The 19,468-nt window shown below is 34.5% G+C and overlaps 1 protein-coding gene and 1 long non-coding RNA gene across 2 annotated transcripts; one reads left to right on the forward strand and one right to left on the reverse strand.

The window, feature by feature from the left end:
- On the forward strand, positions 3,707-4,873 carry LOC104707114. The gene is made up of 5 exons (XR_754554.1): positions 3,707-4,119; positions 4,230-4,299; positions 4,386-4,476; positions 4,650-4,701; positions 4,797-4,873. It is a non-coding gene; the product is annotated as an uncharacterized LOC104707114 (long non-coding RNA).
- On the reverse strand, positions 8,549-11,522 carry LOC104707115 (GRF1-interacting factor 1-like). Its single transcript, XM_010423397.2, has 4 exons — positions 11,123-11,522; positions 9,433-9,509; positions 9,253-9,337; positions 8,549-9,171 (listed from the first exon to the last, which is right to left on the reverse strand). Exons 1-4 carry the CDS (start codon positions 11,201-11,203, stop codon positions 8,791-8,793), a joined length of 624 nt encoding a protein of 207 aa, XP_010421699.1. The 5' UTR covers positions 11,204-11,522; the 3' UTR covers positions 8,549-8,790.

Raw genomic sequence — 19,468 nt, forward strand, 5'->3', positions numbered from 1 at the left:
CATAAGCTGAGGAGAGCTCCTACCATTGATGGACATACATTTTCTGTTGAGAAGATTGCTGAGATAAGCTGCAAAGAAGCAAATACACGAGCAACAGGTTCAGTATCGACCGACACCCTATCAACATCGGTCGACACCCCTCCACATCCGAGACAGATCTTGTCCAAAACTGATGCTCCAAATCATAAAGCTGTTCCCAAACAGAAAGCCCCCCACTCCACACTCCAGAGTCCTCAGGTAAGGCAAAGGTATGCATCTTCTTTACCCAAACCCCCTCCTATCATCAAGAAGAATTTCAAAGATACAAAAACTGTTTTGCAGTTGACCAAGCCACGAGATTATCATAGAGCACTTGTTTCTTCTGTTGATGATTTTGCAGGACATAAGAGAAGCAAACCCATCCCTAAATCCCGCCCTGGTCCTGTTCCTCACATCCTTGGCAGACCTCATGCACCTAAAGCTTATACACCACCTTGGATGATGAGACATTCTTCTCAGAAGCATTCAATGCCACGTTCTAATCCACCGGATGCCTGAGCTTCAGAACAGTCAAGCTAATGACTGAAAACAAGCGCTTAGTGGGAGGCAACCCACTTCTAGGTTTTTCTTTTCCTTTTGAGTCATTTTTCTTTTTGCATTGAGTCAGTTTTTGTTTGAATTTTATTTGAAATTATGAACTATCTATCTATCATATTGCTTTTAACCTGTGTTTGTGTTTGAGTGTTTCTTCACAGCATAATCATCAAATGATTGATCCAACAACACATGAACACAACTAACTGCAACTAACAAGGAGTTACGGCCAAAAACCACCATTCATGATGAGTGTCGATCGACGCTGAAATGGTGTCGGTCGACACTGTTGGGTAACCCGAGAATCAATTCATCTTTTCATTACAATTTCCATATATTTTTGTTTCTTTTAGCTTTCTTCTTACTTGACAACACTACAGACAGTGTTGTTTCAGTCTGGAGGAGGTTGTCTACTAACTACGTTTTTTGTTTTTGAGTTTCAGTTGTGTCAGTCAAAGCCATAAAGTTTAAGTCAAATTTTTCTTTTTGACTTTGGGAATTATGATCTTGATTAATGATTTCTCTTATTTGGCTAACACTCTAATGATTATTTGTTTATGCTTAATCTCAGAACTGAAGCTTAGAAAGACTATGAGCTGTATCAACAATCCCGAAATCCCTTATTCAAAGGATATATGGTTAAACTAACATTGTCTTAACTTTTATCAGGATTTTAACCGGACTTAATCTCTTACTTTGGGGTTGTAAATCAGTGGACTAGACTTCTTCTTCGGGTCATACAAGACAGTGCAAATTTTTCAAAGTGTGTCTCCCCTCTCTCTTCCCTTTAGTGCTTAAAAAAATGAGAGAAAGATTAGGAAAAAAAAGATGAGATGATTTTGATCAGTTTAGAGAGGTAGGTAAATTACATGTGACCTCATTATTCTACTCTTGAGTCAAATGATCACACAAAGCTTGGAAGCGAGGGGTAGGTAAATTACCAATGACCCTGGTATTCGCTTACACCTTTGAAAAAAAAAATGGAAGTGAGAAAAGGGAGAGGAAAGGAGATGTATGAAGAATGTCTTGGTCTGTAAAGAGTCCATATGCCACTGATCTATACACCAAGGTGAGAACTCACTTGTACTTGCTTTAATTTATGTAATGAGATGACAATGGTGAGAATAGAGATTCCAGAGAATTGTGGGATTTGAGTAAGGAATGTTGATGCTTATCATGGTTAAGTATAAGAAGTAAGTTCTTGAGTCAGGTAAATGAAGAGTGCGAATAAGAATCATCATGCAGTTGAGTGAGTTCCCTGTTTTCAAACCTCTTTCACAGGTCTAAGCTTATGTTTTGCTTGAGGGCAAGCAAATGCTAAGTCTGAGGGAGTTGATATATCATGGTTTTTGTGTTTTTTAACCATGATATTAGGAGTCTTTTAGAGTCTTTTGATTTGTTTTGTAGGATGTTTTAGAGTCTTAACAGGTTTTCTAGGATTTTGGCATGAAAGGAGCAAAATGGAGCAATTAGAAGGGATTTTGGAGCAATTCAGCTAAAGAAGAGAACTTGGAGCCGAGGAAGGATGAGAGTGTCGATCAACACTGCCTTAGCATCGATCGACACCATGTTTAGCCGAGAGAGAAGCAAGTTTTGGAAATTTTACAAATCTGCCCCAAAGTTTTCCATATTTGCATCATTAGTCCCTGACATGTTTTTGGACATATAAATAGTATTTTTAGGTTTTAGAAACCCTTAAGTTATTTTCTAGCAAGTTTTATTTTTCTGCAACCCTGTGAGATTTTGAGAGCTTTTGGGAGAGAGAGATCTGAACTGCTTTGAGATAAAAATTCTTGAACTCCCTCTTTACTCTTTTAATTTCAATTGCTTATTATTCAGAATTATGTTTTGTTCTTCACTTAATATGTCTGAGTAGTTTGCTTATTAGGTTCAGGGTTTTTCACAGAGATTTTTTGATTTATTAGATCTGTTATTTTTAGGATTTATTATCTTTCTAGATCTTCATCATAGGTTGTTCTTCATATTAATCCTTGATTGGCCATCTAGAATTAATAACCTAGGAAAATAAATTGATATGAGAATATAATTGATTTTCCTGATAAAACCTTTTGATGAGCAAAATTATTTCTTGCAAAGAGATTTGATTTAGTAATTTTGTGAACAATCTAAACCTGTTTTCAAAGCTGATTTTTAACCCAAAAATTTACAAAGAGATTTGGATTTTCTGGTTTTAAATTGAGAAAATATTTGCAGTGAGAATTGATTTATTTTACAGAAGAGTTTAGAGTTCTAGATCTGATTTTAAATGCCTAAATCCTAATTAATTTATTGATTTGATATTTCATAATTTCTTGAGAAATTCCCTAGGCCTAGCTCTTTGATCATCTGAATTTACGCAGCTTTTATTTAATATTTTCCATTACTTTTCTTAATTTTAATACAACTTAATTTGTTTAGCGTAATTATAAAACTCTATAATTTATTGTGTAATTTAGAGTCTTTGTGGAATTTGACCCCTAAGTACTACAGTGACCTCTTAATTTGAGAGAGTAGCTCTAGGATTTAATTTGAGCATATCATGAAGTGGTTTCCAATACCATATGAGTGAAGTAAACACACAAGAAATGATCTTGTAGTGATATTTGGGAGACAATGGAGAAGGTTTCCACTACTCCGGAATAGCTCATCAATCCTTTGATGAGGTGGACATAACAAGTGATATCAAAGTTTAACTTATACGAGTTTGAAGTGATATGGGCTCATACTATCGAAGGTAAAGGTTTGATTTGCAGCAAAGACGTCATGCTCCAGTTTATGAAAAATGGCGGTGCATGTCGAAAGGAGTAATATAATTAGTTTGAGGCACTAATATAATCAAAATGTTATTTTTTTTTTGGGTTTTAATGTTAAGATTTATCTATATATATAAAGTGCATTTTCCTCACTTTTGGTGTTGCCATGTCAGCTTCTCATTCTGCTAATATCCTTTTTATTTTAATTCTGCTAATATCTTTTTTATTTTATTTTTGGGCCTAATTTTTTAAAGGCCCAATTTATTTTGTTTGTCCTGGAAGTCTAACCTCTCACTACGAACCTCCATTCTTCGATTTGCGACCTCAACAGTCTCTCCCCTTCTAAATTAAGTTTAGCATAGATTTGAAATTAATGGTCATCATCCCTCCACACCCTTTCACTGCCTCTCCTATCTTTCATCTCCATAGTAACGGTTTTGTGTAAAATTAATTTGAATTGATTAATTTTAATTACTTTTGCCACCCTTAGTCATGGCTGCTTCCCTACCTTCTAATCTTTTCTTCTGCCCTGAGAAAATATCTTTCCTCTGTTAATTGGTTGATTTCTTACTCAAAGTATTCAACGCGATGCTTTCATATTCTCAGTTTAAACATGTCTTGGTTTACTATCTCGAATTATTTATCTTGTATATAAAGAGTTGCTTTTTTCGTCTTCTTCTTCAGGCATTGGAATCTTTCTATAAGAAGTTCGATCCAGATTTCATCAACATCAGGACAAAGGCCAAAGACGTATTATTTTCAGAGGGAAGACGATCTTAATGAAATTGTCCAGGTAAGTGTCACTTATCCTTGTATAAATATCAATGTCGTGACTGATGACCTCTTGTCTCTGCTTTTTTTTTATTTGATTTGTTCCCCTGAGTAAGTTTCTTCATTTTGCAGGGTGTTTTTGGAAGCTTATTATTTATGATCTGATCATCCCCGCTTCTGAATTTTCACTACTCCTCCTACGGTTTGATTTTTACAAATTTTATTTTTTACTTGTGAGCTTCTGTTTTTGTATAATTGTATTCTTATTTGTTCTTCTATTGTTTGTAGATTCTGGTGGATGGTGTTATGATCGCTGATTTACTTCTTTTTTGGAATGTCTCTTAGGATCTGCTAAGTTTGGGCTCCTCTGATGCATAAGGTATATGTCTTGCTTCTTTCTCTTCTTTTAGTTTGATCCTAAATGTGGAAGGTGACTGTGATGTTGGTAGATTTTTAAGTGATATGCTTCTGTATTAGGATTGATTGCTTCACTAGATTTGTTAAGGCATTAATTGTATACTAAAATCCTCTTTTTGATCTTTGATTATGTAGACAACCGTAGCATCTCCATCTTCAGCTACAATTTCCTGATATCAACAAATGGGTGTGTGTTTTTTTTGTCATTGTACTCTTAAGGCTTCTTGAAATATTTTTTTTTACAATTCAAACAGACTAACTGATTTTTCTGTAATGATTCAGGTGGGAAACAAAGTATAGACTAAAAATTTAAATGAGGTAAAAAAATGTTTATAACAATCTAGAAAAATAATTCAACCACACTTCTTATATATCATAGATATAAATAACAAATTGTATTCCATGTAGGACATATGTATTCCCATTGTAATTTTCTTTAAAAAGTTCCAAATGTCCATAATTTTAAAACGTAGGAAAATATAAAAGAATAAAAAATTAAAATCAAACCCACTAAACCAAATAACTCATACAATGAAGTCCTAAATTAATGATTAAGAAGGTAACTAGCAGAACTCATAATAACGTCAATATCAAAGGTCCAATTAAACTAAATAGTGGCACCTCGACATTAATATTTTTAACACACACAAACGTAACTGCAACAAAGGGAGACTCTATAAAGGACAGAAGAAAAAATACTAGAAAAATATATTCTCCAACTTCCCAAAAATGCAACGAGAGCTGCTCAGGATTTCACGAAAAACGGTCAGGCATATTATGCTAGCATATATCATTATACCTTGTAAAGACAGCCCAAGATCATCGAGTTTACAAGAATATCAACTTAAGGCCACTAGCAATGCATCCACTAGCAGCAATAAACAAGTACCAAGATCTAATGGTAAAATGCATTGCAAGTTGAAATGTGGAGGCACACTACATCAAAGGAATCCATGAGTATTTTCACAACAACAACACAAAAGAAAAGTTGGAATACTTTAAAAAGGCAGCAGAAGGTAATTATGAAAACGGTATTTACCTTTAATTTGGCACCTGTTGACACATCTATCACCAAACTAAAAAAAAAGGTAAAAGATGCAGACACTAGCAAAACACAAAAGAGACGCTAAAAAAAGATTAGTAAATGAAATCGAGCCAAAACCAAAGCTCCCGAAAACTAGCAAAACAGCATAACTAGTAGTATTTCAGAATCAATACATACGCAAACAAAAATCAACAAAAAGACGAAAAATTTCAAATAGAGCAAATCAGAAAACAGCGTAAATCCAGCCAAATACTGAGATGGTCCTAACGAAACTAAATTACAACAACCTTCTTAAAAGAGTCGATTAATTAATTAGAGAATGAAAGGTATACATGGGAGAACCAATTAACACATACAGTCAACGAACTAACTAGGGGAGAACCAATTATCCACCAGCGATGCGAAGCGAAGACAAAACCTTCCCAAAGGCGCCAATAAAATTAAAGTATTCTGTATCGACACAATGAATGCTTCAAAACGAAGAACGCCTATCAAAATAAGATCTACAAGCCTACTTATATCCTTTAGATCGAAATATCGATACACACCATTCCGTTCAAACACCGGTATACGGTAAAGAAGAAAACACACAACTACAAGACACACGCTATTTTCCAAAAGGACAAATACATCACCAAATTAAAAAAAACTCAATCTAGACCCAAAACACCTCTACCTTTAAAGGCCTAAACAGATATTTGGGCCCAATCAATGTAACACAAATATATATATATATATATATATATATATATATAAACACCCAAATGTAAGTAAATTAAAAAATTTATAAAAAATTACTAACTTACAAACTTTGTAACACAATCAAAAAAAATTTGACAAACATTCTCACACATTTCTTAATACGTATTCTAAAAAAACAAACAAGTACAACCACATATAGAAAAATACAAAAACCAAGCAATCAAACAGATAACAGGTAAAAAAACAATTACATCCAGAAATTAACTTATATATCACAATCTACAAATATGCAGTTTAAATAATTGAAAAACTAAACCAAATTTTAAAATAAACATAACTAATATAAAACAAAACTGTCAAACTAAACAGTAGATTGTACTTAATGCAAAAAAACAATAAAGAAAGCCAAAATCACCATTTTCTATAAAAATAAAACCAAAAAAATTTGCAACCAAGATATAAAGAGAAAATAACAAAATACATTAAAAATATCCACCAAAAAACACATATCACACCCTAATCAAACTCCTGCGCGAAGCACATGCCAAATACTACACAATGACAAAATGACAAATAATAATAAATTAATCACAACTAACAACTACAGTAAAACAACAACTTTAAGTATACAATGTTAATTTCTCATCAATTATTTAAAAAACATTTAAAAAACACAAAAGATTATCTCAAATTTTGAAAAGTAAACAGCACCCTAAATTATACTTAGTGCAAAGTCTATTTTTTTAAAAAATTATCCAACAAACAACATAATCATCCAAAATCAAATACAAAAACAGACATAAAGATGAATTTACATGACCAAAAATTAATATATTAAAAAAAACCCCGAAATACACCTCAATCTAACCCCCGCACTAGTCGCGGGTCAATTGCTAGTACCAAATAAAGAAAGGTTTATATTTTACAATGAAAACACAAAAACACACCTAGCTCTTACATACATCAATGGGGCTATTGATACAACCAAAGTAGAAACCAAAATGCATTTACGTTTTCTTCAACACATTATTAGAGAATTTCACTATAAAACATATTTGAGATAACGATTCATGATGGGTTGCATACTAGGAAGTGATTCCTAGTGTCATGTGTGAGTGTGAACAAAACACACACAACATAATTTGTTGGTAATCTGCAGAGTTAGTGGACAATTTTTTCTAAGTTTTCTGATATAACGCACTAGCTGTCGGTGAAAAATGGGTCTGAGTAGTAGAGCATGCATGAGGCCAACGGGTCATGATTAATATTTTTTCAAGGTAGAATGATCGAATTACTTGACTTTGTGACTGAACCGAGAAAGGCAGGGGCTGAGCTTGACTTCCAAGGCAAAACCACGCGCTAGAAGGACGATGCTCAATGGAACTCTCAGCCAAGGGGAATCCATGCCCAATACTTGAAGACTTAGACGAAGCAAAAGGACACAAATACACATCTTTTTGCTAGAAACTTGTGAGTTTATTTCAAAATTCATTTATGAATTACAAATGAAAACGGAGTGAGATTATAACGAGCTCGTACAAACGTTCATGTGCCAAAAAGAAGGAAACTAAGATTTTTGACAATTGAAAAGGGAGATTATAACCGTTGGCCATATGAACGAAAATCAAAGCGCAAAAAGGAAAACTTGATCAAGGGAGATAGGCGTGCGATCGTTAGTCTTGTGTCTCTTCCTTTTTGAAATAATATCTCTCTTTGGTTGGCTTTAGCCGTTGAAAGAGATGCGGCTGCTGCCAAAGGTTGATCCCATCTTCCGCTGGAACACTCTGGCTTGATCAAGAGGTTAAACCCTCATCCTCGTCACGAGAGTTTGAGAACGTGATGGCACCCACGCTTGATTGGTCGGATGGGGTAGTTTTTCTTAAATGGACCCGAATATGTTCGTTGGTTTGATGCAGCTTCGGGGGTGGCTATATGGATCGGTCTAGGGTCAGATCTTCAGCATTTTGGGCCCTTGAGAGGACCACTATGGCAGGTAACATGAGTCTTGGACGGGACCGTTTGTATTCAAGTATGTTACAACTACACCACAATAATCGTAATCTCAATTGCACCATATTGACTGTCAATAAATAAAAGATTTGGACAATAAGGGATCCGGTTAAATATTGGTTTACAATCAGCTACCCTAACTTTTCCAACTAAACCAAACCAATTTTAAATTCAAACATGGCTACAAAACGGTTTAAAATCCAATTAGGTAAAATCAATGATCTCTAAAACTCAGTTCCTGGTTAAAGCAAAAGAGTCAAACTCAGAGTCAGAGAAATAACATACTAAGATCAAGACACAACTTGGAGCCAGCAGATTAACATGGTACATTACACCACGAAAGAGGTTCATTTTTTAGGGCACAAACATAGAGAGAATAACAAAACTAAAAATAAAGAGTTCTTTGCTTCTTCAAGAAGCAACTAAACCAAAACACATTAACTTCAAGACTCCTACTATTACTACTTATTCTGCTGCTGCTGCTGATTCATCATTAAGATTCCTTGTGCCAGAGTCTTTTTAATTCCCATCATCTGATGATTTCAAGTAAAGGGTTTCTCCACCTTCCCCGGAGCTTCCTCCTCTACCTTCACCACTGCCCATTTCCGGCTTCCCACGGCCAAAATCATGAAACCCACCAGCCTCTCCCTGAAGGATATGGAGACCACTGCTTCCTCCTCCGCTGCTCGAGCTCATTCCAAGCTGGCTATGGTGCAATTGCTGATGCTGAAGCGTTGCGTAAGGCTGTTGCTGCTGCTGCTGATGCTGAGCATACAACATTGAGGAACGAGCCGCCATTAGAGAATGCTGAGTCATCTGTTGCTGTTGAGTCGCTTGTTGCTGCTGCAAATAGTGTGACCCTCCTTCTCCCTGAATCATCCCACCACCAGCAGATCCATACTAATAACCCAACAATACCAATCAGTTTCTCAGTTTCCATACAACAAAACTCGGAATACTTTTTTCTGAATAAACTATTACCTGACTATGCACACTTGGAGGCTGAGGCTGAGAATCTGCAATTGCAGCTAAATACATTAGGTTGCGTTGAAGCCTTGCCTGATTCCTGTGAACACCAAAATATAACTATATTAATCATTTCTTCTTATTATTCAAACAGAACACAAGTGAAATCGTCAAGGACAATATGTTGGCACTTACTCGGCGCAATCGCTGAGCTTTCCAGAGTTTTGAGACTCAACAATCTTCAGAATCAACGATTTGTTCTCGTCCAAGTACTACCATAAACATATACATTTAATTAGTAATGTGTTGTATAAACAAAAAAAAGTTTGCATCTAATTTTTGTTGTTGGAATAGAAGACAGAGTAACACTCAAAGGAGACCCCATTAACTTTAGATTTCGAATTATCAAAAGACAATAATGTTGAAACATCACAGAAGTGTAAGATAGATTTTCTTCGAAAAGATTTGAGGACCACACAAAGAAAAAGAAAAAAAAAACTGAGATAAGGACCAGATGTTGTTTCGGACCACAAAAGTATATCTGGTCATGTAAGCAATAAAAGGAACACTTGGACTAGAAAATATATACACATAGATCTAATGATAACAAATCTAAACAAGGACCACCATATTCACATAAATGGCTTTGTGGTTTTTGCCATCAATGAAACTTCCAGAACCCGAGAACCAAGACAAGAAGAAAAAACGAGATATGTGAAACCAATCTTCAGTCCCAAGATTTTGTCTGTTTTGAACAACACATTATTTTTCATTACATGTTTCAAGAACTCAAAACAGCTGGACCCTCAAATCAATTTTTTCATAGAAAAGAAAGAATCTTTCTTAAGCTTGTTCCGGTTTTAGGCAATTCATTGGCAAAACAAAAAGTTCATTTTTAACACGATATATAACGAAATGATACAACAAATCTTTGTGGACAAGAAAAGAACAGTTGAAAGAATCATACAGTGACATGATAAAAGAAATTGAAGCTGATGCACAAAACAAAAGACCAAAGGCATCTCTAGCAACCGATTTATCAGATGTANATATCTGGTCATGTAAGCAATAAAAGGAACACTTGGACTAGAAAATATATACACATAGATCTAATGATAACAAATCTAAACAAGGACCACCATATTCACATAAATGGCTTTGTGGTTTTTGCCATCAATGAAACTTCCAGAACCCGAGAACCAAGACAAGAAGAAAAAACGAGATATGTGAAACCAATCTTCAGTTCCCAAGATTTTGTCTGTTTTGAACAACACATTATTTTTCATTACATGTTTCAAGAACTCAAAACAGCTGGACCCTCAAATCAATTTTTTCATAGAAAAGAAAGAATCTTTCTTAAGCTTGTTCCGGTTTTAGGCAATTCATTGGCAAAAAAAAAGAGTTCATTTTTAACACGATATATAACGAAATGATACAACAAATCTTTGTGGACAAGAAAAAAAAAGTTGAAAGAATCATACAGTGACATGATAAAAGAAATTGAAGCTGATGCACAAAACAAAAGACCAAAGGCATCTCTAGCAACCGATTTATCAGACATAACACAAATGTATTAAACCTAAAAACTAATTCATCTATCAACATGGAAACAAGAACAAAAAGAACCAAATAACCAGAAAAATAAAAATATCATTTCAGTTACACCCATGAAAAAAACCCATCATTCATATTTGTTCTGAGAACAAAAGAAAAGAGTCTCAGGTACTATTTTTATATATAAAGAAAAGGGTATCAGGTACTTTGCAAGATAGTTTTCATATCTTTTCTTTTTGAATTCAAAGAAACATATAATAAAGAAAAAGAAAGAGATAATATAATAGAAGAAGAAGAAGAAGGCGAAGAAGGAGAAGAAGAAGAAGAGAACCTGCTGGATATGATCAGAGGTAACATTGCTGGGGTAGTAACCAGCCATCATGGGCTGCATCTGCATCAGGTGCTGTTGCATTTCTTTTGCTATTTTATATAAAACCTGATAATTCTTCTTATTTATTTATATTTTTAAATATATAAGATTTATAGAGACAACCCCCACCACAAAACTCAGAGGAAAAAGAGAAGTCACCAAGTGAGAGAAGGAGAGATATTAACTTTTGTATCTGTCTCTCTCTCTCCCTTTACTTGCTTCTGTATATAGAAAACTCTTAACTATTGAAGATGTGTATCTCTGTGTCTGTGTGTGTTATCTCGCTTTCTCTCCTCCACAAAAGTTGTTTTGCGTTAAAAGACTGAGAGAGACAGTGAAGTCTCTTAAATAGAGAGAGAGAGAGAGAGAGAGAGAGAGTTTTTTTCTCTTTTTTTCTTGGGTTTTGGGGTTTGGTTTTGTTGGTTTCTTTCTGTCTCATCCTATCTCTGTCCCTGCGAAGAAGAGGAGGTCACGTGACGAGTCATGCTTATTATAGAGACGTGAGACCTTTACAAACACCACATTTATATATCATTAATTGTTTATTACTTTGAAGTTTGAACCCTTTAGCCAGCTTCTTTATTTTATAGACGCTTTTACTCCTTCGTATTTTTATGCACATACGGTGTATTTACGTGTACAAAGATATCTTACATTTTTTTATAACATTTACTATTTCCTTTTGGGTGTTCATTGGCTTTTTTTTTTTTTTTTCATCGGGTGTTCATAGGTTTATAAATGTTTTGATTGTGTTGTGCGAAAGTAAGTGTCCTCTCTCTTAAGTTAGGCGATTTTTTTGTTAAAGATGATTCTTATATTTTGTAAGTACCCGTTACAATTACAACTAAAAAAAAAAACAAAAGTTAGCATAAAAATTGTAGGACTTATTTCTTACTAGAGCTAATCTTCAATTACCAGTTTTTTGTTTTTTTCTTTTTTTTGTTAAAGACTTCAATTACCAGTTATGTGGTCAACTGATCGAACATATAACAATATTTCCCAAGAGTCATATGTGAGATAGGTTTGCCGCGACCAACTCCCCATTAAACATTGTCAAAGTAAGCGTGCGTAGTTAGTTGACGTATTGATACTTCATATTTAATTTGTCTCAAGTGTATAGTGCATGAATCGTCCCAGCTTTTTATTGTACAAGATGGCGAGATGCAGTTCTTAGCAAACCATTAGTGGCAAGAAGTCTATGTGTCAAGTCATAATTGGCTGATGTTTAAATTTTAATTGATAAAAAGTTCTATTTTCAAAGAGTTTTTCTCCTTTCTCTCTTGTTCGGCTTCTGGATGCTAAAAATGCAAGTTTGGATGGGATAACGTATCAGATTCTTGTGAAGTGACCTTAATGTAATAGCAGTAGGTAAATCCATTTGTAGAAGACACCATCACACCAGGAATCGAGTTTCGCTTTTTACTAATGTAGAAATTTGGCTAATGGGCCAGTCAGTTGTGGCCCAATGGTTGACTTATGAAGCTTTTTTTCTAAAATGTAATGTAAGTATTGAAGTCGGTTTAGTGTAGTTAGGCATGTTCCAGAGGAATATGATTTGAATATTTAATATTGATGACGCTTGACCGAAGTATATATCTCTCAAGTTTTTGAAATGCTTTCTTTGGTAAGAAAAGTTATACAATTAGTTGGAGTAATTTGATAAGTCCCTCGCATTACCTTTTGTTCGAATTCTTGAAGTACGTTTCGATGGTCGGTAAAATATATATACATAAAAAAGATTTAACAGCTATATCATCTTTGCGTGGTAGTATTAAAATCCACGTTAAACCCTCTAGTAGATGTAGTTAAATATTAATTAACATCTTATTCGTTGATACCAAAAATGGATCCGAGATATTCCTTCTGCATATATGAACCACGGTGGCTCAACTTTTAATGTTTGTTTGTTTAATTATTAGTACCACAAGTATAGTATTATGAATGAACATTAAACTAATCTGTAAGGATAAATGAATTGTTTTCTTTTCCCGATTAATCATGACTTCGGAGACAATCAATTCTGTTTCTATACCACCATATATAAAAGTAAACCAAAAACAAAACAAGCAAATACTAGACCATTCAAACTAATAATCTAAAATTACTAAATATAATACACGATATATTTTTATAAAATATATTTTCTTAAATTTCACTGTTACTATTCTATATCAATTCAAATTTTTTAAAAAATTTCGTGATATAATGTTATTCGTTTACTTATTTTTTGAAATTTAAAATTTTATGTTTATTGTAATAATTCTCTATATGTATTATCTATCTTTGATGGAGAAAACCATCTTATTTTCATATAACAGTTATAAAATTTTAGAATTAATTTGAGGTTAATGTAGAATCTTCTTCCATGGAAAAGGTGTTGCAACTTGTAACTTATTTATACCACATATTTGACCGATTAATATGAACATCCAGACCACCCATAAATAATGAAACTTGTAGTTATTGAGCTGAGATATTTTATGGATATTATCAGCTCTCACTCGTAAGTTTTCTTAGTAACAGTAAATGAAAGGTTATTACGTATAAAGTGGAATCACGTTGAAGAAGAATATGTGCGTCGATCTTTTAAAGACCGCTTCTGTCCAAATAATACTTCTTGTCAGTTATGCAGATGTATGACATCATTTTGAGATTCTAACTTTCCCCACGCGCTCTTTCCACTCGCTCTGTTATTATATTTCAATACATATTAATCATTCTGAGTTTCCCTTTTTTCCACTATAAAAGTGAGCAATAGCTTTCTGTTTTTCAAAAATACAGTGGAAGATATTTTTTTCTTTTTTTTTTTTCAGTGGAAAATAATTAACGTGGTTATACCAAAAATGTGTTGTATCATATACAATTTTACTTGACAAAAATAGGTCCTGGTATATAGTTCCAAGAGAACTGTGAATAAAGTAAAATAAAATTAATCATTTGATTATAATTATAGTGTTATAGTGTAAAAGTGAGCACGAAAATTAAATGAGAAGGACACATTTTACATGCAAGCGACTATACAACATAACTCCGATGTGTCAAACATGTGATGTCCACGTATTTTTGATGTCTTTTCTTGCCTAAAATTTGGCAAGTTTTGTTAATTGTCGATTTATAAATAATAACTAATGGGAAATGCTAAATGGCAAGTGACAGTACTATTGAGTTTCAGTTTCTAATAGAAACAAGAACAAACCCACCTAATTCTTTTTCTTTTCTTTTCATATGTGTAAGTGTATTATAGTATTTAGATATGTCTTTACCAAATGTTAGATTCTACATCTGACAAGAAATATATGCAAACGTGCTCTATATTATCTCAAACAAGTATACTGATATTTCTCTTTTGGTTTTTCACCTACCAATAACATTTTTAACCAATAGTTTCTCCGTCTATATATATGGTAACAAACTACAATATGAAAATTAGGAAAAATAATAAAAAATTACTGTATGTAAGTTTAACAAGTATAATTCAGTATGCAGACTGCGGTTGAATTCATCATATCAATCTCAATATGTTACATTATTTTAATAAGTTTCAACTAAAGATATATATATATATATAATAGAATATTAGAATTTATAACAAAATATATTTCAAAGAAAGTAATTGATAAGTTAGCTTGATAATGAAATAATGATAATATAAGCACAGTATGCTATACATAATAAAAACACTGCGAGAGAAGAAAATAAATAGATAAATAATAATAATAAGATAATACTAGCCAAGAACCAATGTTAGTGAAGATGTGTTTTCCGTTAACAGTTTGTTGAAGGACTCTTTTTTCTGTTTTGTAAATATTATATATATATATATATTTATATTATATTGCTTTAACCTCCATATTTATGTTTGGTTTAGGGATTTTTTGGTCTAAATATATATGATATTGGTTTGGTATTTAGTTTAAATTTTATTATCTTAGTTAAACTAACACATATTAAAGTATCAAAACTTTGACGTGATGGAGTGGCCACATCACAAAGTTAAGTTTGTAAAGGTCATAGGTTCGATTCATGGAATATAATCGGATAACCGAATGGATATCGGTTCGGTTTGGTTAATAATCGATGAATAATTAAAACACTATTCAATCGGTTATTTATTGCTCACTAACCGAATCCAAACCGGAACCCGAAATTTCGGTTTGATTTTAATTCGATCTATTTGGTTCGGTTTATTTTTCCAAGACTAATTGGTAGCAATATATTGTAGCAACTGCAATATCTTATAGCCATGAGCTGCCTATAATACATTGATTGCAGCAGCAGCAACAAAACCTTCGTTCTTTTGGCTCTAATCTTCACATTGTCCACTGTTGATACATAATTTCTAGTATATGCATTATTCATATATGCATTATCTATTTAAGCACTATAATTTATTTATTATTTTAGAATACATATATATATATATATAATTATTTTGTTATTTAACCGTTTGGTACTTAGCTTGTATAATTATTGTCAATCAACCAGCTTTAAACAAACAAATTTATTTTTTGTTTCTCAAATACACCAATTCATTTTATTAATTTTTATATTGGGCTATAATTGTATTGGTATTTTTGGATCTGATTAACCGTATAAAATCATATAAATTTTGAATAGATATAAATAGTATTTTATAATACTTCAATTAAATCAAAAATATCGTCTTTCTCGGCGCGATTCTGAGTGCGACAGAGATACTCTGTCATACCGGTTCGTTTCTCCAATTGTGTTCACGATCAGGAGTCCCATTCCGACCACAAAGATCTCATTTACCAGTTTTTTGCTCTTTGTTGGTGGTTTTATTCCGTCTGGTATAATTGACGGTTTTCTGTCTCTTCAATTTCCGGGGAGTAACTGTCAACCAAAACCGCCATGGAACGACTATAAATCCTTCTTCTTCCCTCGCTATTCTTCTACTTCTCATCCAATTTCCCTCCTTCTCTTCACGATAGTACTAACAATGAGTGATTACTTAAGAAAATCAATCCAAGATCTTGATCTGGGTATTGATGACATCCCTGTGGTTCTTCCTCCGGAGTTCACTTCCCAGGCGGCTGCTATCAATTGCTATTCTATTGTTGTCACGCCGGTTAACCCACAAAAGCAGAATCTCTGTGCTCTCATTCGACAGATGCCCCGGTGTGGGGTTTAGCGGACGAATGTGTGGGTCGCTTAATTGATGGAGGGCGTGTCCAATTCCGATTTCAATCTGAAGAATCAATGAACTTGGTGCTTCGCCGAGGCCCTTGGTCATTCAATGATTGGATGTTATCCACCCATAGATGGTACCCTAATATCAGCGAAGAGACGATGCGGATCATCCCATTTTGGGTTCAAATCCAAGGTATTCCTATCCTCTATCTGACAAATGCTATGGCTAGGTGGGTAGGAAACCGATTAGCGTTTGTGACGGAAGTAAACTATGATGAAAATGTCAATCAGGTAGGGGCTGTCCGTGTAAGGGTAGATTGAAATCTAGAAAATCCTCTTATGTTTCAGAAGAACATCCAATTTATTGGGAGAGAACACAATTGTTAAGTTCCGATTTGAAAAATTACGCAATTTCTATAAAAAATGTGGATCCTTGAAACATGATGCAAAGGAGGGTCCATTGTTCTTTGATGCGAATGATGACTCTGATCCTGAGGATTCAGATGATGATCATGGAGGAAATGATCATTTTGTTGACGGTAATGACATGTCTGCAACTCCAACTCTCCAGACGGTTGATCCGACGACTCTCATTCCTGGACTTCAAATGAATCCTCCTTCTATGCCATTTCCACCATCCACAGGAGTCCACTATATTTCATCTTCCACTTTACCAAGTCTGTTTGAAGACCCTAACTTAACTGCGGAACGACTACGTTATCTCTATGCTAAACACAAGGGGAAAGCTGTTCAGGGAATGAGTATACTTGATGCAAATAGTGACAACGCTCAACCAAAATTTGTTTTCATGAAGCATAAGAGAGTGAGGTTTGAGGGTGAATTCAACAAAGCCGAAGCTGCAGAGGAAATGGCGGTCCTGAGCCAAATCCGCAAGAAAGGCAAACCATCAGTTTCGGTGGGATCCTGTTCAACTGCCAATGGATTCGATGGAGGTGCGGGGGCCCAATACACCCAGATCCAATATGAGAGCCCTCTCCTGGAACTGTCAGGGCATTGGACCGCCGCTGACTAAATCTTGACTAAGTAGACTATGTATAACTACTAAGTGTGATATTCTTTTTCTTTCTGAAACTTTAAACCAGTGTAATGTATTATCTAAACTTAAGTGTGATTTAGGATTCTCAAACTTAATTACTGTACCCCCTCAAGGGAGGAGTGGTGGTTTGGCTTTGTTGTGGAAAGCTCATGTATCTCTCTCCTTGATTTCTAAGGATGAGAGACTAATTGACACCACTGTAACCCTTAATAATAACTCTTTCTACTTGTCTTGTGTGTATGGGCATCCGGTTAAAAGTCAAAGACATAATCTGTGAGAAAGACTCAAAGCTCTGTCACCATCTAGAATAAATTCTTGGATTCTTATTGGTGATTTCAATGAGATAATTTCAAACCATGAAAAACTAGGAGGACTGGTCTGGGATGAATGGACTTTCAGGGAGTTTAGAGAAATGATTTCTACATGTGATCTTTTAGATGTTCGATCCAGAGGTAATAGATTCTCTTGGGTGGGAGAGCGCCATTCACATACAGTTCATTGTTGTCTAGACCGCGCGATGATCAATTCATTAGGTCGAGCAAACTTTCCCAATGCAGAACTGGAGTTCTTGGAGTATGCTGGATCCGATCATAAGCCTTTGCTTCTCCATTTTCATAATAGCCAAAGCCAGCGAAGACGAACATTCTAGTTTGATAAGAGAATATGTGACATTCCCACATTCAAATCTGTAGTTGAACAAGGTTGGACTATAGGAAATGACAACTTCAATATTCCTATTGGCCAAAGAATATCAAGCTCTAGACAGGCCATGGTAAAACTTAGGCGCCAATCAAACCTAAATGCTGAACACAAAATAAAGTCAATCCAACAACAGTTAAACATGGCAATGGAAAGTCCTCATAGATCTATAAGAAAACAAATCCCTCAGCTACATGATGCTCTTGCAAAAGCTTATTCTGATGAGGAAAAACGCTGGCAACAAAAAAGTCATAACCAATGGATGGTAGAGGGAGACCGCAACACCAATTTTTTCCATGCTTCTGCTAAAACAAGATATGCACACAATAAAATCATTTCTATAATGGATAGCCAAGGAAATCTATTTCGCGGGGATAAAGAAATTGGAGAGCATGCACAAGTCTTTTTTACCAGTGTGTACACCACAAACGAACATTTTGTTTCTCCAACAGAATTCTCAGACTTTAAGGTGACAATTACAAAGGACATCAATACTAGCTTAACAAGGGAGTTCACTGATAAATAAATTTACGAAGCAGTTTGTCTAATTGACGATGATAGGTCACCAGGACCGGATGGACTTATAGCTCGATTCTATAAGCAATGCTGGGACACCGTGGGAAAGCATGTAACTGAGGAAGTCAAATCTTTCTTCTAAACATCGATTATGAAACCAAGTATCAACCATACAAATATTTGTATGATCCCAAAGATTGATAATCCCACCACACTCTCTGATTATCGACCCATAGCCCTTTGCAATGTTCTATATAAGATAATGTCTAAATGTTTAGTCCAACGACTGAAACCACATCTTAATGGAATCGTTTCTGAGGCGCAGGCTGCTTTCATCCCAGGTCATATCATTCAAGACAATGTAATGATTGCTTAAGTGATGCACTCCCTAAAAGTTCGTAAACGTGTTTCACAGACATATATGGCAGTAAAAACCGATGTTAGTAAAACATATGATAGAGTTGAGTGGAATTTTTTGGAAACTACTCTTAAGGTGTTTGGTTTTTTCGAATAGTGGATAAGCTGGATCATGGCAGCAGTTAAGTCGGTTAACTACTCTGTTTTAATCAATGGTGTACCTCATGGCAATATAATACCGGAGAGAGGGATACGTCAGGGGGATCCTCTTTCTCCATATCTATTCATACTCTGTTCTGACATTTTAAGCCACCTTCTAACTTCAAGGGTAACTGATGGAGATATTAGAGGAATAAAAATAGGGAATGGTGTTCCATGTATCACACATCTACAGTTTGCTGATGACTCCATTTTCTTTTGTCAAGCGAATAAACGAAACTGCCAAGCTCTAAAAAACGTCTTTGATATCTACGAATATTACTCCGGTCAGCAAATCAATAAATCAAAGTCAATCATAACATTTGGCT

This window comes from Camelina sativa, chromosome 8 (genome assembly GCF_000633955.1).
Source record: "Camelina sativa cultivar DH55 chromosome 8, Cs, whole genome shotgun sequence".
Taxonomy (NCBI): Eukaryota; Viridiplantae; Streptophyta; class Magnoliopsida; order Brassicales; family Brassicaceae; genus Camelina; species Camelina sativa.

What these genes read in the sequence shown, in the direction of transcription:
- LOC104707115 (XM_010423397.2), bottom strand. Translation starts at nt 11,203, where the DNA reads ATGCAACAGCACCTGATGCAGATGCAGCCCATGATGGCTGGTTACTAC. An exon ending in CCTCTGATCATATCCAGCAG is followed by an intron (nt 9,510 to 11,122) that starts GTTCTCTTCTTC and finishes TGTTTATGGTAG; the next exon opens with TACTTGGACGAGAACAAATC. An exon ending in AAGCTCAGCGATTGCGCCGA is followed by an intron (nt 9,338 to 9,432) that starts GTAAGTGCCAAC and finishes TGGTGTTCACAG; the next exon opens with GAATCAGGCAAGGCTTCAAC.